This window comes from Haliotis asinina, chromosome 14, assembly GCF_037392515.1.
Source record: "Haliotis asinina isolate JCU_RB_2024 chromosome 14, JCU_Hal_asi_v2, whole genome shotgun sequence".
Taxonomy (NCBI): domain Eukaryota; kingdom Metazoa; phylum Mollusca; class Gastropoda; order Lepetellida; family Haliotidae; genus Haliotis; species Haliotis asinina.
Genome location: NC_090293.1, coordinates 30,271,099 through 30,297,758, shown reverse-complemented (window position 1 = coordinate 30,297,758; position 26,660 = coordinate 30,271,099). Strand labels below are relative to the sequence as shown.

Genomic DNA, 26,660 nt, shown 5'->3' with positions numbered 1-26,660 from the left:
TGATACCATGCGCGTAGATTTACGTTTCCTTCAAACTAACGAATGGATCCTCTTTAGACTTCAACAAATACATCAACATCGATACGTCTCATACGTCAACATCGATACGGCAAGATCAACAAGAAACCCATGGTTTAGTGCCTTTCAGACAACAATTACTGGAACAAAGCTAGTACGCGGGAACTGAATGGTTGAAGAATGTCCATCTTCAATGAAAACCAGTCATACAAACACCATACTTTTAATCAGTGTGAGTCATTTATGTGGCCAGGATACCCGAGCTTACAAGACATAGGGGGTGGTAGTATAACCTTGTGGTTAAGTCGTTCTTTTTCCCACACAGGTCCATTTCTGAAGTCCCCCGCTGTGATATTGCTGGAGTGCCGCTAAAAGCGTCATGACGCCACCCTTACTTACTCAGACTGTATTGGTAAATCAGAACCTTAAAAATGTTAAAAATATTGACCTACATTTCAATATGTAAGTCATTTTTATTATATATGCCTAATTTCTAATATTTTCCAGCCTGACATATACTTTGGATAAGCAAATTCCTACTACACTTTTTATGAATCTAAACGTATAATTGTATTGCCATAATGTGACTGAATTTGTTTTCGGCTGGTCTGTAACTTTCCGCATTTTAAACCAACTGTGGACATCTAAAGAACAAGAATTTACTTAATCACTAAAGAGGTTAAGAGATACATCGACCACAAGATCGTGTTAGCAGAAAATTGTGTACGTGTTGAAATAATTCGTCTTCAGTTCCGTCTTCTAGTACAAGCTGTTTTGCATGACCGAGCATTTGTTGTCTTGCTAAATATCGCAACTAAGGTAAATATTTCCTGTTTCCATGTTTACAGGTTCTTCAGTCACAATATAATGATCCCTATGTTTGGAAAGCAATAACATGTTTCTCTGTGATTTCATTGGTCGCTGAACGGCGATGCAATGAAACATCAACCACCAGTTCATTGGCCAGATCTACTGCCAGGTGACAAAAAGCTCGATGTAGTCTGTGTGCGGCTATTGTTTCGTCATGTCGCCAAGGAAACGGCTTTTAGAGCACCACAGCCGACCTTGCCTGGAAGTAAGTTACCACAACATTTCTGGCAGCTATGGTTACAGATACCATAAAAGAGACCCTTCTGATATAAACGCCGTATATCTGCGGGTTAGTTCCGTTCAGACGGGTAGAATTCATCATGGCTCGTTTTCAGGTGATGCTCGCTATTACAGGTAAGACATATTCATAGTCTCCACCAAGAAAATATATACACGGATTTAGTAGATATTCTGATGTGTTCAGGTTAGTACTCACATTGTGTATTTTGCCACTATATATTTCTTGGTTTTACTTCAACATTTTACTTTTAGATTCAGACCATTGTAGCAGTTATGGTCAATCTTGACTTGGAGAAAGTTCTCTGAACGAATTCGTTTCTATTTTAACCGCTTTTATAACCTCTGATGGTTTGTGTGCGCATGTTTAATCAATCCCTTGATTTTGAAAATAATTCTTTGCAAAATATAGAACTCAGGAAAGCGATAATGATCTGAGACAAAATTCACAGAAGCACCTTTACCTGACATCGAGATACTTTGTAACCCCGCCACCCGATTCAGTAAAATATTTTATGACGCCAATGTTGTTTATCTCGTTATGAAGAAAATATTTTAAAAATAAATAAATTTAATCACCCTATAAAGATGACAACTGACGAAGAACTGTTACAAGTTCGCTGTTGACGGTGATTCAAAAGTGTATAAGGATATTTTAACTCAACGATTTAAAGATTTTCTTTTCAAATTTTAGCAATCACATTTTATGATGCCATTTTATTGCAGTATGACCTTAGGTAACATGTAGACATCCTATATTATAATGAATATTATCATTAAAGGGGCCTTTCACATCTTACCATGGCATATTTGTTCAGAACATAATAATCTTTCCGAAAGTATTTAAATGTCGTTGTTGCTTTGAACAAAGCACTATCGTTGATGTAGCATAGATGAATAGTTCATTTTCTAAATGCGTTTTCGAACTTATTTTTATCTTACACAAATGTTCTTTATTAATCAATCACCAACACAAGTTCTAACGCGCACAGTTGGTAGAGATAACTGGTTTTGTCACGTTTGTCATTTGGTATTGGCTTAATTTGGTATATTGATTATATTGTATTTAACCTATTGCTCTTAGTAGCATAAATATTTTGCCCTGGTATCAAAACATGTCTCTGAGAAATCGATATTTTTAGGCGAAATGTCCTAAGCCTGGAATCAATCGCGAATATTTCTGAACGATCACACTGCTGCCTTCCTTTGTTTCATTAGCACGCATTTAATATGTTTGTGGTTATTATCCCAGCCTTTACTGCTTATTAATTCATGTGTTATCGGTCGTGTTCGCCATTGTGTTAGAGATTGCACTGATGAAAACTAACGCGGTTCCGCTCTATCAGCTTAATTGAACATGCGGATGACGTAACCGGAGACGAGCAATCATGCCAAGGGGTAACAGCACAGAGGTCAATCCCAGATGCTGGTGTGATGTGTAGGACATTTCGTTTCGTTTAAGTGTGTATTTTCTTTCTACACTACCCATGAAAAGTTTAGATTAATTTGAATTGAAGCACTCTCTACTTGTTCTGAATGTGGTCACATTGAAGATGAAGTGCTCCATGAATTTGAAGGAACCAAGAGCAAGCCGTATGTAGATGAATGCACGCGTATCGTGCTCCAGATTGCTGAAAAGCATGTGGAAATATCGTGCATGTGATCAGCTTTGATGTAAATTTTGTTAAGACAGTTTTCACGGAAATTCATCATTTATTGAGCTCGTGACGAAGCTATTGTCAACGTTACGAACTTGTTTTGCAGTACATGAGTTCATGTGTAAACAGTACCTTTAAACATCAAGGAATATTTTGTAAAATCTAGTTTAGAACAGTTAGCTGAAGTACATGGCTGCATTTACGCTAGTGAGTCTAAACCTTTGACGAGTAGTAGAATAACCAAAATTGCTACGACTTGATGATATCAGAAAAATATCCGACAAACAGAGATTGGAAACTCTGTGACTGAGTACCACCTATAGGCAACTGGGGTAGGCTAGTGGTTAAAGCGTACCCTCGCCACGCCAGACAACCGAGTTCTATTCCCCATATGCGTGCAATGGGTGAAGTTCATTCCAGGTCCCAGTGTAGATCCAGGGTAGTATTTGTCTTTGTAAGCGACGACTAAGAATCGGGTGGTCAGGTTCATTGTATCCCAAGTGCGCAGATCGATGCTCATGCTGTTGATCACAGGGTTGTTTGATCCAGACTCGAATATTTACAGTCCACCGTCACATACCTGTGTGTGGCGTAAAACTAAACTCACTCTCTCAACAACCCACTCCTTGTCTCCTACAACGTTGCTAAAAGCAGCAGAAACTTGGTCTTGAGAACATCACGATGCGAAAGCGTCAGTTTGGTAGACTGCAACAGGACATAGACACCATACCAAACGTGATCAGCTACCCAGCAACATGGAGGTGGGTAACGGCGTTCCAACACACAGTGGGACCATGCTCCTGTCGTTAACGTATCTACTGCTTGACTGGGCATTACTCGTGCGTCAGATGACCTGAATAGTACTTTTCACTGATGAAGTGAGATACGACGTATACTTCATTGGTCACCATGCCCGAGCACTGTTTCCAATACTTTAATACGCCAGGTGGACATGAGGGCCTGATTGCCACCTGCAGGTTTTAAAATCTAGAGGCCCTGACTGAAATCTGCAGGCCCATTTTCTTAAAGTCACATCAAAAAAAAAAAAAAAAAAAAAAAAGACTACACTGGTCACTGGTCGTGTTTCTACAAAATCTGTTAGCGAACCCTGTGGCGCAGAGATCATTTTATAGACTGTTCTTGTCATTCTATGCGCAACACGCTAAAATACCAGGAAGTATTAATAATACCCTTAATAAAGGGGAAAACACCAAAGGAAAGATTCCATTTGTGAAAAAGACAGATAATTTACTGAAGGCCACAAGAGTCTGCAGATATCTGAAACTGCCGGCCTGATGCAGTAACAACCAGCGCTTGGCCTCCTGTGCGGCGACTATTTCGAACTGTGTGCCTGAGTGTGCAGTAGATTTGTGGATTCTCAGTTCCAATGTACCTGAGCATGATGGCCATGTAAGGGGCGCAACAATGCCTTGGGGTGAGGTGAGTGGAGTTGGATAATACAACCTTCCAGGCCTACAGCTGGGCGCGAGGATAGGTATGCAATGCATGGGAGATATTATAATTATGAAGCTGTACGTGGGACCCGATTCTGACGACATACCGATAAGCCCTGTAACAATTCAGTTTACAATGGAGGCAGTTAGGTAGTCCGGTGTTTAAAGTGTTCGCTCATGACGCCGAGGACCCAGGTTCGATTCCCCAAATGTTCACAACGTGTGAAGCCCATTTATGGTGACACTCGCCATGATATTGCTGGTATATTGCTAATAGCGGTGTAAAACTAAAATCACCCACTCACTATACAATAGCAATAACGTGTGTGGAAACCTTTTGCATTGGAGATGCAGCAGTGGGGCACTGGCGATGTCAGTAATTGAAAACAGCCCTGATGATGTTGTTCCAAATTTCGAAGATTACACCTACTGATGTAGCATGACTGGCTGGTTCTAGTTTCCTGCTGTCGGTTACAACACCTACCACTAATTTGCGTAGGTAAAAATTGGAACCAATCCCCAATGAGTAAAGTAAACGTCGTTACAACGTTCTGGATACATAGACCCTTGCGTACCGTTGGAGTCGTCGGATAACACTTGACCGTCCTCAGTTCCAGTCTTGCCTTCTGAACTACACACACAATTAGTCGTGTCTGACGCTGAAGCAGTATTGTAAACCAAAAGTCACCGTGTTCTTTAATCTGACTGGTTGAAAAACACGATGGAATGATGTTCGGTTCCCGGATCTAGATTGTCGGAACACTCCAAGCACTAAGATAGTTTGAAGTGCCATATATTAACATCAGCTTACGACTATATCTTAGCTCTAAGAGAGCTTGCAAAATCTATTGCCGGGGAAATTATGAGCATATTTGCGTGTAGCGTATTGAAGCGTAGAAATGTCGCACACAATTATATTTTTGCGTCGTCAGCAGTGATGACTTCATTCAAATGATATTGTGACGTTAAGTCGGAATGACGTCACAAATGACCAGTTCCAGGTGCTACCATGGAAACGAGATGAAACGGCCAGTTGATGACACTTCGCTGCTATACCTGCACTCGATGAAAGTGAGTGCAGACAGTAAAATCCACGTGGGGCTTTTGGTTTACTTTTGTGTTTACAATGTCGATAAACAAAATGTGCTGGCCTGTTTTCGGGCGATGCTTAGTGTGTGAAGCACGAGAATGCATTTGAAACCGGCGGCGTTAGTGTGAACACAAAAGTTTATCTCCTAATTGGATGTTTTGCTGGACGTTGGGTCTTGGTGATTCTGAAGATGTTTTGACGTAACGTCAGACGATCTCATGCTGTCTAGTCGAACCCACTAAGAACGTTCCGGAGAATATGTAGACTACTCAAGAGTCACCACATAAACATATTTTTTCCAAAGGTCGTTGGTGCAATATCGCCTCTGAAAATGGGTACCCGGTGGGATAGGTCATGTAACTATAACCTTCAGCTGGGTTATCCGGGGCAATGTGCCGTGCTATTCATTGTTTGGCGCTATATCAATGGACACATTTTACGGATTAGGGTAAATATGCAGTAGAGAGGGTTCTGGAGATCTTGGCAGTTATGTTGGTAAGGCTCATCATCAGCTCAGGGCCTTTGCCCCCTCTACAAGCAGTCCAGGCAGTGAACGGGACTTCGCCCAGGACATGCTGCCTCGTCGAACCCACCGGAGAACGTTCCGGAGAATATGTAGACTACCCAACACTGCACCCTTCTGTATTACCTCGAGTGTCAGAAAGGCTGTGCTCCTGATCGAATCTTCCCACTCACGTTACTGTAAAAAGGAACAGAAAAATCAATGATAGAAATGAATTCACAGTCAAGACTCTGGATATCCTGTTTTGTCCAATTAACTATTCCAAAGGAATATGACAAGACGGGCACAGCAAATGTATTGGTGGCTGTGGCAAAAAAGCAAAGGACTGAAGGATTCCCCTGTCTAGGCCCACCACGAAGAGGCGTACATCATTAGGCTCACATGGGCACATTATATAATTATAATAATAATTGTTATCATTAAAACTTCTGGCGACCTCTGTTTGCAGCATATCAAGGTAGATACCAGCAAGCCGTGGTAATGCATATGGTTCACAGTTAAACAACAGTGTTTTGCTTTGACATTCAAATCCGACTCATACGAGTATTATGCGCTCAATAATTCTCAAATATCCAGTTGTTAGCAATGCATTAACTTGCACGTGTAAATTGTAAATCAATTTAAAGTTCACGAGCAGAATACGTACTGAAATTTGTATATATCATTTGATTTGATTTCAGAACAAGAACAAACAATTATTGTGCACAAAAATTCATTTTAGACATCTGTGTACATATATCCTCACTGAAGTTCAGAAGATTTAAGAATCTGGGCCTAGATAGTCGCTATATCTTAGCGCTGAGATAGTCGTAAGTCCCATACATTAACATTGACTCATGACTATCTTAGCGCTAAGTGAGCTTCGAAAATCTTGTCCCTGGCATGGTTACGATATGAACCTTTCTGTCATTTCCAGGTGTTGTGTTGTGTCTGGCAATATGCAAAGCTGCGATTACTGACTGCGTCAACAACAACAGCTGTAATGGCCACGGCACGTGCCCCAACCCGTGTTCGGCGCCCTGTTCGTGCACAGACGGCTACGGTGGTCATGACTGCACTATCCGTAAGTAGTCATCAACATGATGAGGAGCTCAAAATATTTTATTTTATTTTATTTTATTTTATTGTCATTTGTTCGTTTATTCATTTATTCATATATTTATTTGTTCTTTCGTTCATTCATTACTTATAAAATAATTAATTATTAATTCATTCATTCAGCTGAAGATCCGGGTTAAGACTGATCTTCACTAACCCATGCTTGTCTTAAGAGGCGACTAATGGGACTGGGTGGTGAGACTCGCTGACTTGATTGACACATGTCAATGGTTCCTAATTGCATACATCGATGTTCATGCTGTTGATCGCTGGATTGTTTGTTCTAGACCCGATTATTTACAGACCGCCGCCAGATAGCTGGAATATTGCTTAGTGCAGTGTAAAACCTGCATCACCTCAAAGTTCACGAGTAGAATACTCAACTGTCAGTTCACCTGATTAAAGGGTTTGAAATGACCCCGAAACGTTGTGTGTCAAAGAATTAAAAAGAACATTTATCCAGAAAAAGATCTTGGTCATATATAACATCTTCTAAATGCCCCAAAAGACATGTCTTCAGGTTTGTGTTTTGTCTCTGTTACAGCACCCATTTGCACTGCAGCTGGAAATGAGTGTGGTAGCAACGGTGCTTGTACAACTTCATCAAGTCCATACGTCTGCACCTGCTCCAATGGATATACTGGTGACAAGTGTACAGTAGGTGAGAAAATAGGCACCATGATTCATCAAAACAAACTGACATAGGGTGAACGAAATTTTATGCAGTATGTCAGATGTGTAACATCGTAACGGTTTCATCCGACGCATGTTGACGCTTTACTTACAAGGAGGGTGAACACCAAGCGTTACCCTATTTGATTTTATGTTCATTTCATCTTATTCAAGTTGACAAGTCTTCTTATATGCGAGCGAAGCGAGCAATGCTCGCTTTGCTCGCATGTAAGACGACTGGTAATTTTCTCTACGCTGCGCAACCCATTTGCGCTACAGTTTGCCTGTGATCCAACTAGCACGATGAAAAGTCGAGGGTGAAGTATGTCTTTAACTATATGCAATTCATCTTACGAGAGCTCTGATTCTGAGTTATATTCTAAGGGCCTAGTCGCTTGCGAACCGTGACGTCACAAGAGTGTATCCCAGTTTCTACGCCATGATTAATCTATGAACCCTGATATGACCATTTTGTATCCTACAGCCCCGATCTGTACTGCTACCGGAAACCAATGTGGCTCTAACGGTGCCTGCACGACATCATCAACGCCATACGTCTGCACCTGCTCCAACGGATATACAGGGGCACTGTGTATCACACGTAAGGAGCCATGTTTGCCTAGATTCTCATCAACAGACTCACATTGAATTAATGTGACACAGCCACGTAGCTTTGTGAGCGTTGACCCCTTTGTCATCACGGTCCATTTACAATTAACGGTCTTGAGAGAGACCTATCAATATCAGGACAGGTGACACCTTATGGCCTTCTCATGTGGGGAATCAAACCCGGATCTCCCACTCACAAAACCAGATGACCTGTGGGGTAGCCTAGTGGTTAAAGCGTCAGCTTGTCACGCCGAAGACCCGGGTTCGACGGCAAACATGGGTACAATGTGTGAAACCCATTTCACGTGTGCCCCACCATGATAGTGCCAAGAGGCCAGCAACAAAGTGGGTATGTCAATGGTGATTCTGTCGCAAATCTCAGAGACTGAGAAAGTTATGCCGTATTTATTTCTTGTTACAGCCCCAGTTTGTACTGCTACCGGAAACCAGTGTGGAGCCCATGGCAGCTGCACAACGTCGTCCACTCCATACGTGTGTACCTGCACCGACGGATACAGTGGGCCAACATGTAACATAGGTACGGTGACGATACTCCCACGGTGACCATGAGTGACTAAAACATTCGTAACTACTCGTGTTCTTCCCGCAAGCCGGATATGGCGTCTCGTACCCATCTCGTGGCCATGTTTACGACTGGGTCCTGTCTAAGCGCAAACGAGCCTGGAGATGAAAACAGTCTTGTATTATTATCAAGGAAAGATACCTCCGAATTTCAAAACATGTCTCTAGGAATATCCTATATATCTGGGGCAAAACAGCGATACGGTCATTCGCTTTGCAAATATGTTACAGTGTTGAAAGTTGTTCATCCTTTAGCTCAAAGTTTATATTTAAATTGTGTTTGGTATAGCTTTGCGAAGTTCAACGGTTCCGCCATTTTCATGTTTTGAAATGTGTTTTACTACGCGAGATTGGTTTGCCACTATTCTTGGCAATAATGGCGTACGAGAGGGGTACGAATCTTCTTGTAGGTCACGGACAGAGACGAGTAGTTACGAATGTGAACTAAAAGCGATCACTGCAGTGTGTACGTTGATAAGTTATGGATCACGCGTTTGTTTATTTTGATGGTGAAAGCGCCGAAGTCAATATGCCGGCTAAATGGCAATGATCTGCTAATAATCGTGTCTGCACCAGAAAACCCAGTGATGAATATGATGAACATCCATCTGCGTAATGTGGATACGATGGCATGTGTCAACCAAGTCATCGAGCCTCATCATCCGGTTCCGTTAGTCGCTTCTTACGATAGGCAAGGGTAACTGAAGATCAATTCTAACCTTGACGGGTCAGTCAGTGAAGTGTAAGCAGTATCTCGAGTCATCAGTGAAAAGTACTATTCTGCCCAACTGACGTGACCTTAATGCCCACTCACAGAGTAGAAAAGCTGACATAACAGGCATCTTCCCACCGTGTACTGGAACGGTGTCGACCACCTGCTTGTCCTTGTGTAGCTGAGTGCGTTCTGTATGACTTCTATATCCAATAGATTACATTTTGGCAGACACGGAGCTGACACTGTTTCATCTTGATGTTCACAAAGTCAAATTTTCGCCGCTTTTTGAAATATTCAGCGTCAGCGAGCTTGACCACCCGACCTGCTGAAGGACAATGCTAGCCCAGATGTTCACGGGTCTAAGAAGCTTTTGTATCACGATACGAAACTGTGTGATCGGTGGATGCTAGTAAACTATACCATTTTAGAATGCAGAAAATGTAATACATGTTAAATCAGAATTCCCCTCTCACAGTTCCGTACAGAATCTTGCATTTTTTAGGTTGAGTCAAATGTAGCACATGCTGCATTCTGATTTTGTGGACAGACGGAATCGCAATATTTCAGATGTTATTGGTAACACAGAGTTCTTGTGTGTATTTACAGCTCCGATTTGTACTGCTGCCGGAAACCAGTGTGGCACTAATGGTGCCTGCACGACATCATCTACACCATACGTCTGCACCTGCACTAACGGATATACAGGAGCACTGTGTACCACAGGTACAGGCGCTGTAACATTTCTGCTTATCTTAATTCCTTATGAGCTGCGCGTTGACATTACGCAGTCGTACGCACAACACACCCCTCATATGCATCTCAACCGTTTTGCGTAAGTTGTATGTACGCCGACATGCGCATAGTACGACATGCGCATAGTACGACATGCGCATAGTACGACATGCGCATAGTACGACATGCGCATAGTACGACATGCGCATAGTACGACATGCGCATAGTACGACATGCGCATAGTACGGCCCACTATGCCTCATAGCATGAACCACGCGTCTGTTGGATGTATACGAGGTAAGGGAGACTGACTGACTCTGCAATGTGAACAATGTGTTGTGATTTTTGAAACTTCAGTAAAACAAGGCACCCATCTAAAACGTGTGTATAGTTGGTTTTACGCCACTTTTAGCAAGTGCTCATGCTGTTAGCATTAATAATAGTGATGTCACTACAAGTCCTACTCCATAACCATGTGCCGTTTGTACAGTGTTTCATTTAGAGCTAACTATATTTGTGAGTGTGTATATTTCAGCCCCTATTTGTACTGCTGCCGGAAACCAGTGTGGTACTAATGGTGCCTGTACGACATCATCTACACCATACGTTTGCACCTGCTCCAACGGATATTCAGGGGCACTGTGTACCACACGTAAGCAGATAACTCGTTTTATTTATTCGTTCATTTACTAGGTCAGAATACAGTTACCAAAACATGCATTACTATTTTCCCCGTGATCTACAGCTATATGTATTGTATTTACAGCCCCCATCTGTACAGCTGCCGGAAACCAATGTGGCACTAATGGTGCCTGCACGACATCGTCAACTCCATACGTTTGCACCTGCACCAACGGATACTCAGGAGCACTGTGTACCACCCGTAAGGACATAACAGGCTGGCTGTTGATGTGAAACCGTTATCAAGTTGTCTTAACTTTGAAGCTTTGTAAAGCACGCTATCCATGTACCCGAACTGATTTATACACCCGTACAGGTAGATATACCAGATCGGGGATCAACACGTCCATCTATGGTAGTCATATAGTCCTCTCTGATCAGGATCACTCTGTGACGTACGCAGTGACATTTTTTTTATCTATCAGTCTTTCCTGAAGTATTCATGAATTCAGTATTAATACCAGCAAAGTATCTTCAAGCCATTATATATTATATTCCTTCACCATAACCATGTCTCACTTATATAGTGCTTTTTTAGAATTAAGTTTGTTTATGACTGTATTTGACAGCTCCGATCTGTACAGCTGCCGGAAACCAGTGTGGCACTAATGGTGCCTGCACGACATCATCTACACCATACGTCTGCACCTGCACTAACGGATATACAGGAGCACTGTGTACCACAGGTATAGGCGCTGTAACATTTCTGCTTATCTTAATTCCTTATGAGCTGCGCGTTGACATTTCTTTCATACGCAGTCGTACGCACAATACACACCCCATATGTATCTCAACCGTTTTGCGTAAGTTGTATGTTGACACGCGAACAGTACGTACGACCCAGTAAGTCTCACAGCATGTACAAAACAATGTTACGTACACCGTTACGTAGGTCATAAGATTTATCTACGCAGTGCATCGGCCCCGCATTGGTTGAGCGCGTTACGAGTGTGCAATGTGTTTGTGGGGAAAAGCAGTCCATACGCGGTAATAAGCTGATATTCTGGCACGAATTGTGAGCCGGGTCTGTTGGATGTATACAAAGTACCGTTTGTCCTGTAGTCGGGCAGCACATTGTATTCATTTGTAACTTTTGACAACCGTACAGATAGCCTACTTGCCAAACATCCAGGATACGCGCGAGATTTGGTATAAACATGATGGCTTGGGTGGCCAATGACTTCAAAAGGATGACGCTTAAGCAGAGGTATCTGCACTGGTAAAGAAAACAGCGGGAAGCAGACGCCATTTTATAAATCCGGAATACACTTGAAATACGCTTGGCATTCGTCGGAAATGCGTCAAGCATCCGGTCGGCATAAGTTGGGAGCGAGCGAAATACGCTCGCCGTGCGCACTGCATATGCGGCAATTTGCAGCAAGATAATTTGCGTTATGCAAATCAGAGGCACCTCGTACGCATTGGATGTGCTGAATTCGTTTTTTATACTCTAGATGTGTAAAGTAAGCAATTTTGAGCGTACGTCTGCGTATTGAACTTTTTTTCACAAGGAACTCATTAACACTATTCATGCCCGAAAGTGTGACAAGGGTTTAAGGAAACTGATAACTCATGAACACTTGATATACGCAAACATGTGACAGGGGCTCGAGGAACTCATAAGTACTTGATATACACAAAATGTGACAGGGGCTTTAGGAACTTATAAGCACTTGATATACGTAAACGTGTCACAGGGGCTTTAGGAACTCATAAGCACTTGATATACACAAACATGTGACAGGGGCTTTAGGAACTCATAAGCACTTGGTATACACAAACATGTGACAGGGGCTTTGGGAACTCATAAGTACTTGATATACACATACATGTGACGGGCTTTAGGAACTCATAAGCACTTGGTATACACAAACATGTGACAGGGGCTTTGGGAACTCATAAGTACTTGATATACACATACATGTGACGGGCTTTAGGAACTCATTAGTACTTGATATACACATACATGTGACGGGTTTTAGGAACTCATAAGTACTTGATATACACATACATGTGACGGGCTTTAGGAACTCAAAAGCACTTGATATACACATACATGTGACGGGCTTTAGGAACTCATAAGCACTTGATATACACATACATGTGACGGGCTTTAGGAACTCATAAGCACTTGATATACACACACATGTGACAGGGACTTAAGTGACTGGTAAGCACTTGACATAGGCTACACAAGAGTGTGACAAGAGCTTAATGACATAGCAGATTGACTATAAATGTAATCGTTATATGTGCACGAAGTGTTGTGAACGATGACGCTCTTGTACAGTACACTATCCATTTGAAACTTAAATGGCGTATGTAACGAATCATTATATCATGGTAGTCATATAGCCCTTTCCAATCAGGATCACTCTGTCACGTCCGCAGTGACATTTGTAGATCGATAGATCAATCACTCCTTAAGTATTCATGATTTTGGAATTAGTACTAGCGATGCAGCTACAAGTCAGTCAATATATGTTCCAGCACCTTAACCACGAACTGCTTGTATAGTGTTTCCATATAGGGCTAACTATATTTGTGAGTGTGTATGTTTTAGCCCCTATCTGTACTGCTGCCGGAAACCAATGTGGTACTAATGGTGCCTGTACGACATCATCTACACCATACGTTTGCACCTGCTCCAACGGATACACAGGATCACTTTGTACCACACGTAAGGAGATAATTCTTTACATTTATTCATTCATTTAATAAGTCAGAGTGCATTCACCAAAACATACACTCTAATTTCCTCGTGATCTACAGCTATAAGTTTTGTATTTACAGCCCCCATCTGTACAGCTGCCGGAAACCAATGTGGCACCAATGGTGTCTGCACGACATCGTCAACTCCATACGTTTGCACCTGCTCCAACGGATATACAGGAGCACTGTGTAACACACGTAAGGAGACGTTTCGTTGACTTAGATTGTCACCAACAGTCAGTTAAGTTGCTCTGTCAGGGTTGTCTGTTTGTAAAGCACGGTATCCATTTAGAATCCACGGATTTGAGAGAGACGCCGCTAATAGCAGTATTCCAGCAGTATCACGGCAGGGGACACTGTGTACCAGATGGAAGGAGATAATTTGTGTGCAGGTAATCCATGGCCCTGTGTCCCAGTGCGAATATTCAAGGACACTGACCACTTGGACTATTGTAGATGTAACATATGTTATATTTCGGATTACACTTTCATAGTTGTACAGATTCTAGTACTTACGTTGTGTTAGGTCCCTCTCGGGATTCGAACCCACATCTCAGCGTCAGGCACCTAGTAGCGTTAGGTGTTAAATAGAGTGTGACGGGATAATATCAATGTCAAACTAGATGATACACTGGGGGAAAGACAAGTCCAGGTGTTCCTTTATTTTTTGTCCCGGGTTTCTTCACAAGCCTTGTATCACACAACCTGATCAAAAAATAAAAAAACTGTGATCCCATATTTCTTCCTTAAGCATATTTATCCTATCTTCAACAGGATGTCGCTGCTTTGATGATACCCTTTTAAAACTACAATATCCCCTGGATTTTGATCTAAAGCGTTTTCCAATTGTCTTTACAGCTCCGATCTGTACAGCTGCAGGAAATCAGTGTGGAAGTCATGGCAGTTGCACGACATCGTCAACTCCATACGTCTGTACCTGCACGGGCGGATACTCAGGACCATTGTGTACCACTGGTAAGGACAGAACAGACTGACTGTTGATGTGACACCGTTATCAATTAGTTTTAACTTTGAAGTTTTAGTTACGACATAATGCATCTCAGTCATTGTTCGTAAACGTTCAGTAGGTAAACTTTCCATGCCACCATAAACAGCTTATATGATAAGCATTTCATTGTAATATAAAGAGTTGGATCTGCTTCCACCTCAGCACCAGTCTGCACAGCTGCAGGAAACCAGTGTGGCACCAAAGGAGGCTGTAACACCTGCACGAGCGTCTACAGTTGCCAGTGCTATTCTGGCTATGGAGGAACCACGTGTGCTACAGGTAAAGAACACCTGTGCAGAACACGACACAAGCATAGGAAATACGTTTCCCCGCTAGGAATACTACTTTCAACAAAGTGGTTAAAGCGTTCTCTCGTCACGCCGAAGACCCCAGTTCGAATCCTCATATGGGTACAATATTTGAAGCCTATTTCTGGTGTCCCCGACATATTTTGCTGGAATATTGCTAAAGGTGGTGTAAAAGCAAACCCAGTCTGTTTATTTGGAGATGATTGCCCCACCTTCACTCCAAGGTGCATGTAGTAAGAGACGACTAACATTATCCAAATGTGGTCAGGCTCGCTGACTTGGTTGATATATCATTGTATCCCAGTTGTGTAGATCGATGCTCATGTTGTTGATCACTGGGTTGTCTTGTCCAAACTGGATTATTTACAGACCGTCGCCATATTGTTGAAATATTGCTGAGTGCAAAACGAAACTCACTCACTGTCAAGACCTAGCAAAGGAGACAACTGAAAGTTGTCAATAGTCCCCGAACTGACACACATGTAATGTGAAAGAAGCATTCGTAAAAGTACACGCGACCCTCATGTCATTGCAAGAATTAAGATTTTTTATAAAAATATATACATTTTGAGATGACCCCCGACTTGAACTGCTTCTCAGTACAAACGTTTCAAGTCGGGGATCATGTCAATACTTTTATATGTTAAAAAAATCATTAATCTTCGCAATGACATGAGGGTCTGTCGCTCCAATGACATATTTGGCTTTGGAAGCGTAGAACATTCGTTTCGTTTCGTTTCAATAAAACCGCAAGGTCGTTGTTTCGAACTTTAGGACGGACGAATGGGCAGCCTGAAAGCTATATTCCGCCAGAAACAACCCTTAAGGTGTGTTGATTCACTTTTGAAATGCTTCTAAATTGCATTACACACAATACAGTCGAACACCAATGTCTCCCTATTTATAGAACCAAGAAAAAATATATCGATTTACTTGCACTTCGAGACTTCCGACAAGGGCAAAAAAGTTCAGAGAGCTTGAAAAATGATAAATTATGAAGGATTTTGCCAGGACCGAGGTGTTATATCGATACAACCCAGATATCGAGGTATCAGAGTTCGAGATCCCGAGTTCGACACAATGGTACTTTTACGAGTAACCACGTAAACCAAAAGCTACAAAGGATGCCTAACAAACACACAACGAAATATCAAAAGTCTGAGACTGATTTCTGTGTAAATAAATTCATAATTAATAATATTATTCTCCAGCTCCACCGTGCACTCCGCGAGGAAGTGAGTGCAAGAACGGCGGGACGTGCAACGTTTCGACCTTCCCATACAAGTGTACCTGTCCCGCGGGACTTACTGGGCCAACATGCCGTAAGTTATTTGCAACGATTGGACCCGTGAAGGTCCTGGGGTAGAACAGGCCTTCAGCAACCCATGATTGTCATAAGAAGTGATTATACTTGTCGTAAGAGGCGACTAACGGGATCGGGTAGTCAGGCTCGCTAACTTGGTTGACGCATGTCATCGTTTCCCAGTTGCTCAGATCGATGCTCATGCTGTTGATCACTGGATTGTCTGGTCCAGACTCCATTATTTCTGCCGCCATATAGCTGGAATATTGCTGAGTGCGGCGTAAAACTAAACTCACTCGCTTACTTGCTACGATTGAGACTAACCTGCTGTAATGTTTGTTTGTGTGAGGCGAGTTAACCGATTGATCAGGGTTCGGATAAAAACTAAGCGTTCGCAGCGTTACGACGTTTGGAAGCCCATATGACGAAACATATTGTAATATAAGGGCCACAGGCACTTCACGCAAGACTCCAACATATCGCAGTATTGCAGAGACACAGGAGGCGCCTGTAAAATCAGAAATACATATGACAGTGGAGCCAATGGCTGTCAATGGCAAACTTCAACATGCGAAGTAATCAAGGTGATAGAAACTTATTTCGCATTTAAATGCAAGGCCCTTTACGCAGAGTAAGCCTGTGATAAACAATAAACTTACGACAGGTCGTAAAGTTAAGAAACGCTTTGTGGCTTAGGGCCAAGGCTGGCGGACTCGCTAGCACGCACATACACACAATTGTGTAGATCGATGCTCGTGTTTTCAATCTTTTGTTTGTCTGGTTCAAACTCGATAATGTACAGTCAGCCATTATATAGTTGGAGTATTGTCGACTTCGGCGTTAAACAAGAAACAACATGCTGACATAATTCACTCTCAGTAGTAAATAATGTTACGTACAATGTTCTGGCATCAAACTACACAAACACAGAAAATATATTTTCACAACCTAAAGCCAAATATTTTTAATATAAAAAACAGACTGTTATTTAATGCTCAAAACCATTTACTGATACTTTTCTATGTCTTTTACAGAGGGTGCTGGCAGTCAGGTGACCTTCTTTATGAGCACGCTCGTCGTCTCGGCAGTGTCGAGTCTTTTGTTGATGCAGTATTAATCGTCAGCTAAAATGCTATAACAGTATTACAGTAACGAAATATTTCTTAGAACATCCGTTTGCACGTCTGCCCCAAGACAGTGTAACAGCAGGTCTAAATATAGCTGCTGGATGCACAAGATGACGTGAAACATAAAACTCATTCGTGACCACTCGTCCCTTTCCGTAACTTCCGCTCGACTTGTCCCGGAACAACACGAGTTGGTCACGAATGACATTAAGCTGTGTCACTGACTTGATTCGTGTTACCATAGCAACAGTTGGAATGGTTGATTGGTGTTTCTTCTCCTTCTCTGTCCTACTTAAAACACAAAACGTCTCTCTTTCCTTTGTCTTTCCACTTGTCCAGTACCATGATGACGTGTCGAGTTACTGACATAAGTCGGTTGTTCCACTGAAATAAAGGGTACGGTCCAAGACAGAATCTATATTTGTGATTTTCTTTTTTGTCATATTACACTTAACAGGCTTTCAGTGACCTCTAATTTTGTTACAATAATGGTTCGCTTTGAGTATTTCGACTTTTGTCCGTTTGATTCCATTTTCAAGAGGGAGTCGTGAAGGTCTGGGGTAGAATAGGCCTTCAGCAACCCATGCTTTCCATAAAAGGCCACCATGCTTGTCGTAAGAAGCGACTAACGGGATGGGGTGGTCAGGTTCGCTGACTTGGTTGACACATGTCATCGGTTCCCATTTGCACAGATCGATGCTCATGCTGTTGATCACTGGATTGTCTGGTAGAGACTCGATTATTTACAGACCGCGACCATATAGCTGGACTATTGCTGAGAGTGGCGTAAGACTTCTCACTCACTCACTGAGATCGATGAATTGCTCACTAACACAAAATCTAACAATAGCAACAAAAACCAAATTTTACACAGGTACATGAAACCGACAAACCAATTTTGAACTCCCGAATAAATAGAGCTGTTTAACAGACGACCATTATTTTCGTCGGGCAGTTAATGAAAGACGTTGGGCTTCTGCAAATGCCCTGAAGCCAGTGTTACACTTATAACACTTCATTATATCGGTTTGTTCTTTATACCGCAGTTCATTATATCGGTCTGTACCTTATAACACAGTTCGTTATATCGGTCTGTTCGTTATAACACAGTTCGTTATATCGGTCTGTTCGTTATAACACAGTTCGTTATAAACGCATCAGGCCACAAACAAGTCAATTCTGCCTTTAGCAGCAGAGATGCAGCAAAGTGGTCTGACGCTCTCACACATAGACTCCCTATAACGAACTACTGTTCGTCACAAACACAACAGACATTTTACTGAATGTATCGTGGTTAAAGTGGCTGATAGATCCAAGATCAAGTAGTCAGCGTATGATGTATAAACACTATGAAGAGTTACATAGCCTCACATTGTGATGTTTCACCTACCACATTTTGCACCTGTATATCCGCTCACACAGGTACATTCAATTTCAGTGCAGTTACCTTGGTTCAGACAGTCAGCGTTGGTGATGCAAGCTATATACAACAATGACAACATTTATCATAAATTATAGGAGTAGTGAGTGAGTTTAGTTTTACACCGCTTTTAGCAATATTCCAGCAATCACTACGGGGGACACCAGAAAATGGGCTTCACACATTGTACCCATGCGGGGAATCGATCCCTGGTGTTCGGCGTGACGAGCAAACGCTTAAACCACTAGGTTACCTCCACTGCCCCTGTTATATGAGTAAGTATATACTGGATAAGTATAAATAATATGATGTCGTGCAAGCCTTTCGGCGATTTCAATTACAATTCGAATATGCGAGCAATACCAGCTCCTATAGACTGGTTGGTTTTATAGTTTATAATGTGCAGTGGGACGAAAAGAGGCCTATTTGCGCCCAACACCCTGGCTTGACCTCATAATTTCATGCGTAATTTCATCACCAAAAGAAACCGTTAAGTTAACATAGCAAAAAATAGTAATAATAAAATAACATTCATTTGGGTAGATATATACATATATTGATTAGGCTATACTGCCAATCAAGACAGCGAGCCTGAACACCCGATCCCGGTAGTCGCCTGATACGAAAAGCTGGCGTGGGATACTAAAGACCCGATACTAAAGATACTACAATTCTAACCCGGATCAATTACGATCCAACCGACAGGATGTGGTGGACTGCATGTACATGTACCCCGACATTCAGGACAGCTGCTCACAATATCAATCACTTGTTGGTAACGTGATTATGTGGAATTGTTCTGCTTGGTGAAGGAGGCTAAAAGCACAATGTATTACCTATTTGACATCTAAGACCCGAATACCCGCTAGGACACGAACCTGTGGGATCATAGGTACCGCCATTCACACACCCGTGTTCCAAAGTGCAATAATCACCAACATCGCCACCTCCCTTTGAAAGCTGTATAACTGGATTCAGAAAACAATAGTGAGTGAGTGAGTGAGCTTACTTTTTAGCAACATTCCAGGAATATCAGTGAGTGAGTGAATGAGTTAGTTACACCTTGGACTCAGCAATATTCCAACTATTTGACGGCGAACTGTAAATAATCGAGTCTGGACCAGACAATCCAGTGATCAATAGCATCAGGATCGATCTGCGCAACTGGGAACTGATGACATGTGTCAACCAAGTCAGCGAACCTGACCACCCGATCCCGTTAGTCGCCTCTTATGACAAGCATAGTCGCTTTTTATGGCAAGCATGGGTTGCTGAAGGCCTATTCTACCCCGGGACCTTCACAGGTCCAGGAACATCATGGCTGGGAACACAAACTGGCTTCAAACATTGTACACATGTCGGGAATCCAACCCGGGTTTTCTGCGTTACGAGCGATTATGGTTTCACGCCGCTTTAGGTAATTAATATCCCAGCAATAGCACTGCGGATTACACCAGACATGGGCTATCACATTGTACTCATGTCGGGAATCAAACCCAGACATTCGACGTGACGATGTATGTCCTTCACCACGCGGCTAGCACTCCACTTGAACAAAAGCTGGATTCACATCACCCCTTCGCCCACTGGTGATAGGTAATAGTTTACCGGAAATTAATAGTGTAAATATTCAACGTTTGACACACTGATAGATATTATGTTGCCGAATAACCATAGTTTCACATTACCTAAACTTTCTATGATAAGCCATTTCGATGAATTAGTAGATATACATTGATCAATAAATTAATCAATTTGAATAACAAATATATGATAGAAAACCCTGACTGAATAATCTTCGATCTTTTCAGATTTGTATGTAATTCCAAGTTAACCTTGTCCTTTAAACACGTTTGAAACATTTTCAGTCAACTCACCCATGAAAATCACTGCAGTTGATAAAATGTAATTTCTCATCTCCGATAGAGATATCAAATTGTTGGAAGTTTCGAAATGTCTCAGTGTCCCTGATAGTATCTCAACAAGGGTTCTTCCAAAGCTGTGTAGTTGTGCCTCGTGCATATTTTATACCTCAGTGCACAATGCGTGAATATAGATTACATATGGGATGAATACATATTGAGCACATGCACTGTGCTTTCAACCAAGTCAGCGAGCCTGAAAAGCCCGTCCCCTTAGTTACCTGTTACGAAAAGCTGGTATTGGATACCAAAGACCCGTAATAGAAATGACATTCAATTTGCTGTGAACAGAATACAGTCTTTCAACCTAACTGACTGCATTTATTGCAAAAACTTTTTGTTATTCGTTTCAGTGTAAAAGTGTTTATATGTACCTTCACGTTTCTCTGTGACGTAACACCCATTTTAATGTGAAGGTGATCGCTGGACTTCCACAAGTATTCAAAGTAATAATGAATAGTTTAAATGATAATTTCTATAAGATATAAACATTCTTATGATAGACCGGTATTAAAAACTTTGCCCATATAATTTGCATCGGACCCGACTAACGGGGTCGGGTGGTCAGACTCGCTGACTTGGTTGACACATGTCATCGGTTCCCAACCGCGCAGATCGATCCTCATGCTGTTGATCACTGGCTTGTCTGGTCCAGAGTCGATTATTTCCAGACCGCCGCCATATAGCTGGAATATTGCTGAGTGCGGTTTAAAACTAAACCCACACACTCACTCTTGATTGTTTTGATCAGCTTATTTCGGGCGTAGGTTTTGACATTTGACGTAAGCATGTGTTTCACGCGTATTACCTCGTGTCATATTTACTGTGGATGGCGAGTCGTTTTTAAAACTTAAGGGAACATCTCAAAATTCATGACACTTACTCGGTCATGTGTTTCACGTGCATGACCCAGGACAGACACTTGAACTATGCGGTCCCACGACTCAAAGACTATGATTAAAGCGTTTAAGAGGTTATAAGGAAGAAAGCTGAAAGAAGTGTTCCCTTGTTAGCAACAACAAAACAATGGACAAAAAATGGTTGAAGGCCTTGACCCTACCACGTATAACATTGTACAAGATTATCTCCCCTGAGAGTTCATCAATGGATCTGAAGAATCTGGAGTCTGTCTCAAAACCCAGATGTTCAAAGGTGTTGGATAATTTGAACCTCAGGGTTGGGAGAGAAGAAATGGACATGTGTCTTCATGAAAACTTAACAAGATTCTTCAGGATGATCATGACATCTCCCCCTCTAGATACACAATGTGTAAACTGCTATTAAGATGCTGTCGGAAATAGGAAAAACGTACTGGTTTAGGCTGTTACTCTGTATACCTAAATATGACACAACTGTACATAACATATGTCAAAATCACCCACATCGGTCAAACTGGGTGTTCAGTGGGCTGCTTAATATCATACCCACAGCAGCATGTTTACTGGTAAAATCGGGCAAAAGTACGAATAGCTGCTGAAAACAATAGATCAGACTACACACAGCAATTAGGTCGCTCAGCCAGGTCTTACGACGGACCGTCGATTCACCTGGCATGAAATGTATGTGCTGCCTACAGGCACAAGGGGTTATCTCAAACGTATCTTATGCTTTTTCATGTGTGTTGAATATATCTATTGATTTACATTTTACTTGTATTTACCAGATATTTTACAATTTCACACATCAACTGCATAAATTGTAGACATAAATAGAAAGTAGTTTTTTTCTATTTCCAACAGTACTTTAGTGAAGTTTGAGTCTAGATGCAGCATGAACAAAATGCAGAACAAAAATATCACTCTGTGAAAGATCTGACCGTTTTACAGATGAAAGGAATCTATTTACTTACAATTGCAGGGTAACGAACAGAAGGATATGAAGTTATATGCCTCATGGAACGCGGACTAACGCAAATCACATACCATCGTAAATGCTACTCACATACCATCATACCCGTGACAACTCAGGCCAGAACGAAAGATACCACCAAGGAAAGGAGGAAGAGACTTAAAACTGTCCATGTAGGATCTCATTTTGACTATTTACCTGGATCTGATCTTGTATTCAGGTCAAAGTCAACAGACAGTAGAGTCTGGTTATGATGTAACAGAACAGTTGCTACCTGCCCTGCCAGCAGGATTCTGGTTGTTTTGTTGTAGAACAGTTGCTGCCTGCCCTGCCAGACAGGAGTCTTGTTGTGAAGTAACAGAACAGCTGTTACCTGCCCTGCCAGACAGGAGTCTTGTTGTGAAGTAACAGAACAGCTGCTACCTGCCCTGCCAGACAGGAGTCTTGTTGTGAAGTAACAGAACAGCGTCTGTCTGCTCCGTCAGATAAGAGTTTTGTGTGTGATGTAACAGAACAGTTGATACCTGCCCTGATACAGCTGATAACTTTAGCAGACAACCCCTCCTTTCAGGAAGAATAGAGGATTATCCTTGTTCCTGTGTACTGCTCTTGATGGTCATGATGTCTTACACCTACCCCTTTACCTTTCTAAACTTAACCTTATTGAAATGATATGGGGATGTTTGGAAGAAAACGTCCAAGGACTTCAAACTTATTATAAATGTATAATTTTTCGAAAATAACAGAGGCAGATCTTTGGCAGCATTGTGTCAAGTCATGTCCTCCAAGCAGAGACAGCTAAAGATGTACTCGAGTGAACCCGATAGTCATCAAGACAGTTTCACCTACGGACTCGGACCGTGTTGTTTTGAAATTTGAGATGTTCCCTTTATGTTTAGAAACCAAGAGATATTCAGACCCGAGGTTCTTATGTCACCTGTCAGTTGAACCCATGTTTGAAATGAGTTGATTAGTGAGTTTAGTTTTACGCCACACTCAGTAATATTCAGCTATATGACGATGGTCTGTGAAGAATTGAGTCTGGAGAAGGCAATCCTAGAAGAAATAGCATGGATATCGATCTGTCCAATTGAGATACGATGACATGTGTCAGCCAAGTAGGCGTATTATGACAAGCGTGGATTACTGAAGATCAATTCTAGAAGGGATAATCTACAACCAGGAGTAGAGTCTCCCTGATTCTAGTACCGGATGTAGCGCCTCGCAAGATTATGAAGACGGGACAGCACACAATACACAATGATTTTCACAAAAGTGGTACTTTCTTCGTAAAGAATAATTTGTTTTGGAGGACTGGGTACCATCGGGATGAGATCCTATTCCCTGAGTCATGTGGTTGACCAGACCACCTATTTTGTGTGTTATATTTTGGCACGGTTTACATCCATGAAAGCCATCAGCCTTTTTCAGAAAATTATCAAAGGAGAGAGCGGTTAAAGAGGTCCAGTCGTAGATGGAAGCATGTTCACTTGGCAAGAGGTATTTTTTATTTCATAAAAAACTGTTACATCAAGAGATTTTAAATGTTTCGTGAGGATCTCATACGTATGGGCAACGTAACTTCCTGAACAAAGCATGCTTGAATTACGACTATATGTATGTACAGCAAGCCGAGTCATTTCAGTGTCAGGTTATATTTAGTCTTGGCTAATGTAAACCCTCCCCAGAGAGATGCTGAACTGATTAATGGTGCCTGTGCCCATCCTACAAATGCACCCAGTGTACATTTACCCAATGTGTTACTTCACATGTTGGTAAACTTCTTGTCTGTTTAAAATCTAGGATTGTAGCGGCTCTGTCAAACGCACAGACATGCGTGAAAAGAACTTAAACAATTGCTACCTGTCCTCAGGTGTCGCAAGCGCGAGAACATGATGTTAAATTCAAATGCAAGGGATTAGATTCAGCAATATTCCAGCTATATGACGGGTGTCTTTAGACAGTCCTGTTATCAACTTCATGAGCTTTGTTCTGCACAATTGGGATACGATGACATACATGTGTCAACGAAGTAAACGAGCCTGACAACCTGATCCTGTTAGTCGCCACTGAAGACCAGTTTTTATCCGGACCTTCACAGATTCAGCTGTAAAAACACATATGTTATATTCACAGTGGTATTAAATAACTAATTATACATAAAAAACGTCGATTGTGTGTCCATAACTGACATTGGACTGCTATGGTTTCCTTCTAGTCCTCGCTTTAATACACTGGGATAACCTCGACGAATATGGAGAACATACGAGACTGTTTTGCAATACTACATCTCGTATTATAAGCATTCTACTCCTTTATCAAGAAAGTCCTGACAATGGAAATGACGAGCAGACTCGGGGTCAAGGTCGTCACGGGAGGTGCTGCAGATGTGTTCTCTGAAAGAAACCAACATGCCTAATCAGCTAAATACATCTCAAATGCTCAAATACCGTTAATGCAGTAAATGCGCCATCGTGTCACTTGTCTGTCTGGTTTGTTTTCAGACAACAATCAAAGAAAGACTCGGACCGAGTGCTAAGGGTTTGTGGTTTACATTTGTGTAGGCACTTTACTTGAAAAAGCAATGAGACGAGTACAGTCAAACCTAGTCTGTCCGAACCACAAAATTTTCCATAATGCCTAGCCCTCCCGTTCCTGGATTTGGGAATTTCCCACCTCACCTGGGCTTCTTTTCAATTTAAATGGGTTTATTTGTTACTTTCAAAATTATATACATGCAGTGAGAAAGAGATGGTCTAACCTAAACTCTTAACTCGCGATGGTGACTTGTGATAGCAAATAATTTTCAAAAAGGCGAATCATTTTCATGGATGCGCTGTACCACAACATAATATGTAACGCCCACAGGAATTGAATTATATGAAATAGCCTAAAAACGCATTGTTTCAAAATAGTAATAATCGATGGAAACCATACTATGGTCAAGTGTAATTATAAAACCACTGAAACTGTATACATCATGGAGTCCTAATAAAGCATTATTCGAATCCGACTCAAAAGTTACAATTTCTGGTGGACAAAGAGTTATAAGACTCTTATGCATCACAAAAAGATTTCTTCAGAACATTTCCATGTTGGTCTCATCAGTGACCAAACATAATACCAGATACCACACGTGTGCCATCTCTCCAGTGGTTGAAGCGTTCGCTCGTCATGCCGGGGGTCAGGGTTCGATTCCTCACATATGTACACTGTGAGTAACCAATTTCTGGTGTCACATGTCATGATATTTCTGGAACAGAAGCTGCGTAGAACCATATTCACTCACTCTTTTCGGATGCTCCGATGGGGAAGTTTGCGTTAACCTTTCGGCGAACACTTGGAGCTGCCATCTAGGTACATCACCAGTATAATGAATAAAATGGCTTAAGTGATGGCTTAACTACAATCGGAAATATCGCCGAGAGAAATTAATTATTACCACTTATCAATAAGAAAATTGTGTCATCGATATTATCGTACAATAACTTTTCTCACTGAAAAAGTTTTAATTTTCTCTCAGAACTTAATTCATGCTCTGCCTCTAAACTATCAAATAGAGGAAGTACCAGATTCGTTCAGTTTGCAGCTTGACTGAGTTTATGTTTTAACTGTTTTCTTGATCTGGGTTGATCTGGATTAAAAGAACTATTCGTATAAAATACATATTCCCATGGGGAATGAATATAAGTGCGACAATTCAAGGAGAAACAAAATATGTTTGATAAATTGATATATATATATATGAGTTTATGTTTTAACTGTTTTCTTGATCTGGGTTGATCTGGATTAAAAGAACTATTCGTATAAAATACATATTCCCATGGGGAATGAATATAAGTGCAACAATTCAAGGAGAAACAAAATCAGTTTTATATATATATCAATTTATCAAACTTATTTTGTATATGTATCAATTTATCAAACTTATTTTGTTTCTCCTTGACATAAACTCAGTCAAGATGCAAACTGAACGAATCTGGTAGCTCGAAAACTAATAAACATAACATACTCAATGAAACGCTGATCATAACAGTTCACTACTTGTTACAAGTTAGGAGTGGAGAGAAAG

General features: G+C 41.5%; 1 protein-coding gene across 1 annotated transcript; it reads left to right on the top strand.

The window, feature by feature from the left end:
• Positions 1-1,095: 1,095 nt before the first annotated feature.
• On the top strand, positions 1,096-17,901 carry LOC137261279 (fibropellin-1-like). The gene is made up of 15 exons (XM_067798999.1): positions 1,096-1,242; positions 6,767-6,913; positions 7,493-7,609; positions 8,105-8,221; positions 8,651-8,767; positions 10,133-10,249; positions 10,794-10,910; positions 11,025-11,141; positions 11,509-11,625; positions 13,503-13,619; positions 13,733-13,849; positions 14,510-14,626; positions 14,823-14,939; positions 16,180-16,290; positions 17,306-17,901. Exons 1-15 carry the CDS (start codon positions 1,209-1,211, stop codon positions 17,386-17,388), a joined length of 1,662 nt encoding a protein of 553 aa, XP_067655100.1. The 5' UTR covers positions 1,096-1,208; the 3' UTR covers positions 17,389-17,901.
• The last annotated feature ends 8,759 nt before the right edge of the window (positions 17,902-26,660 follow it).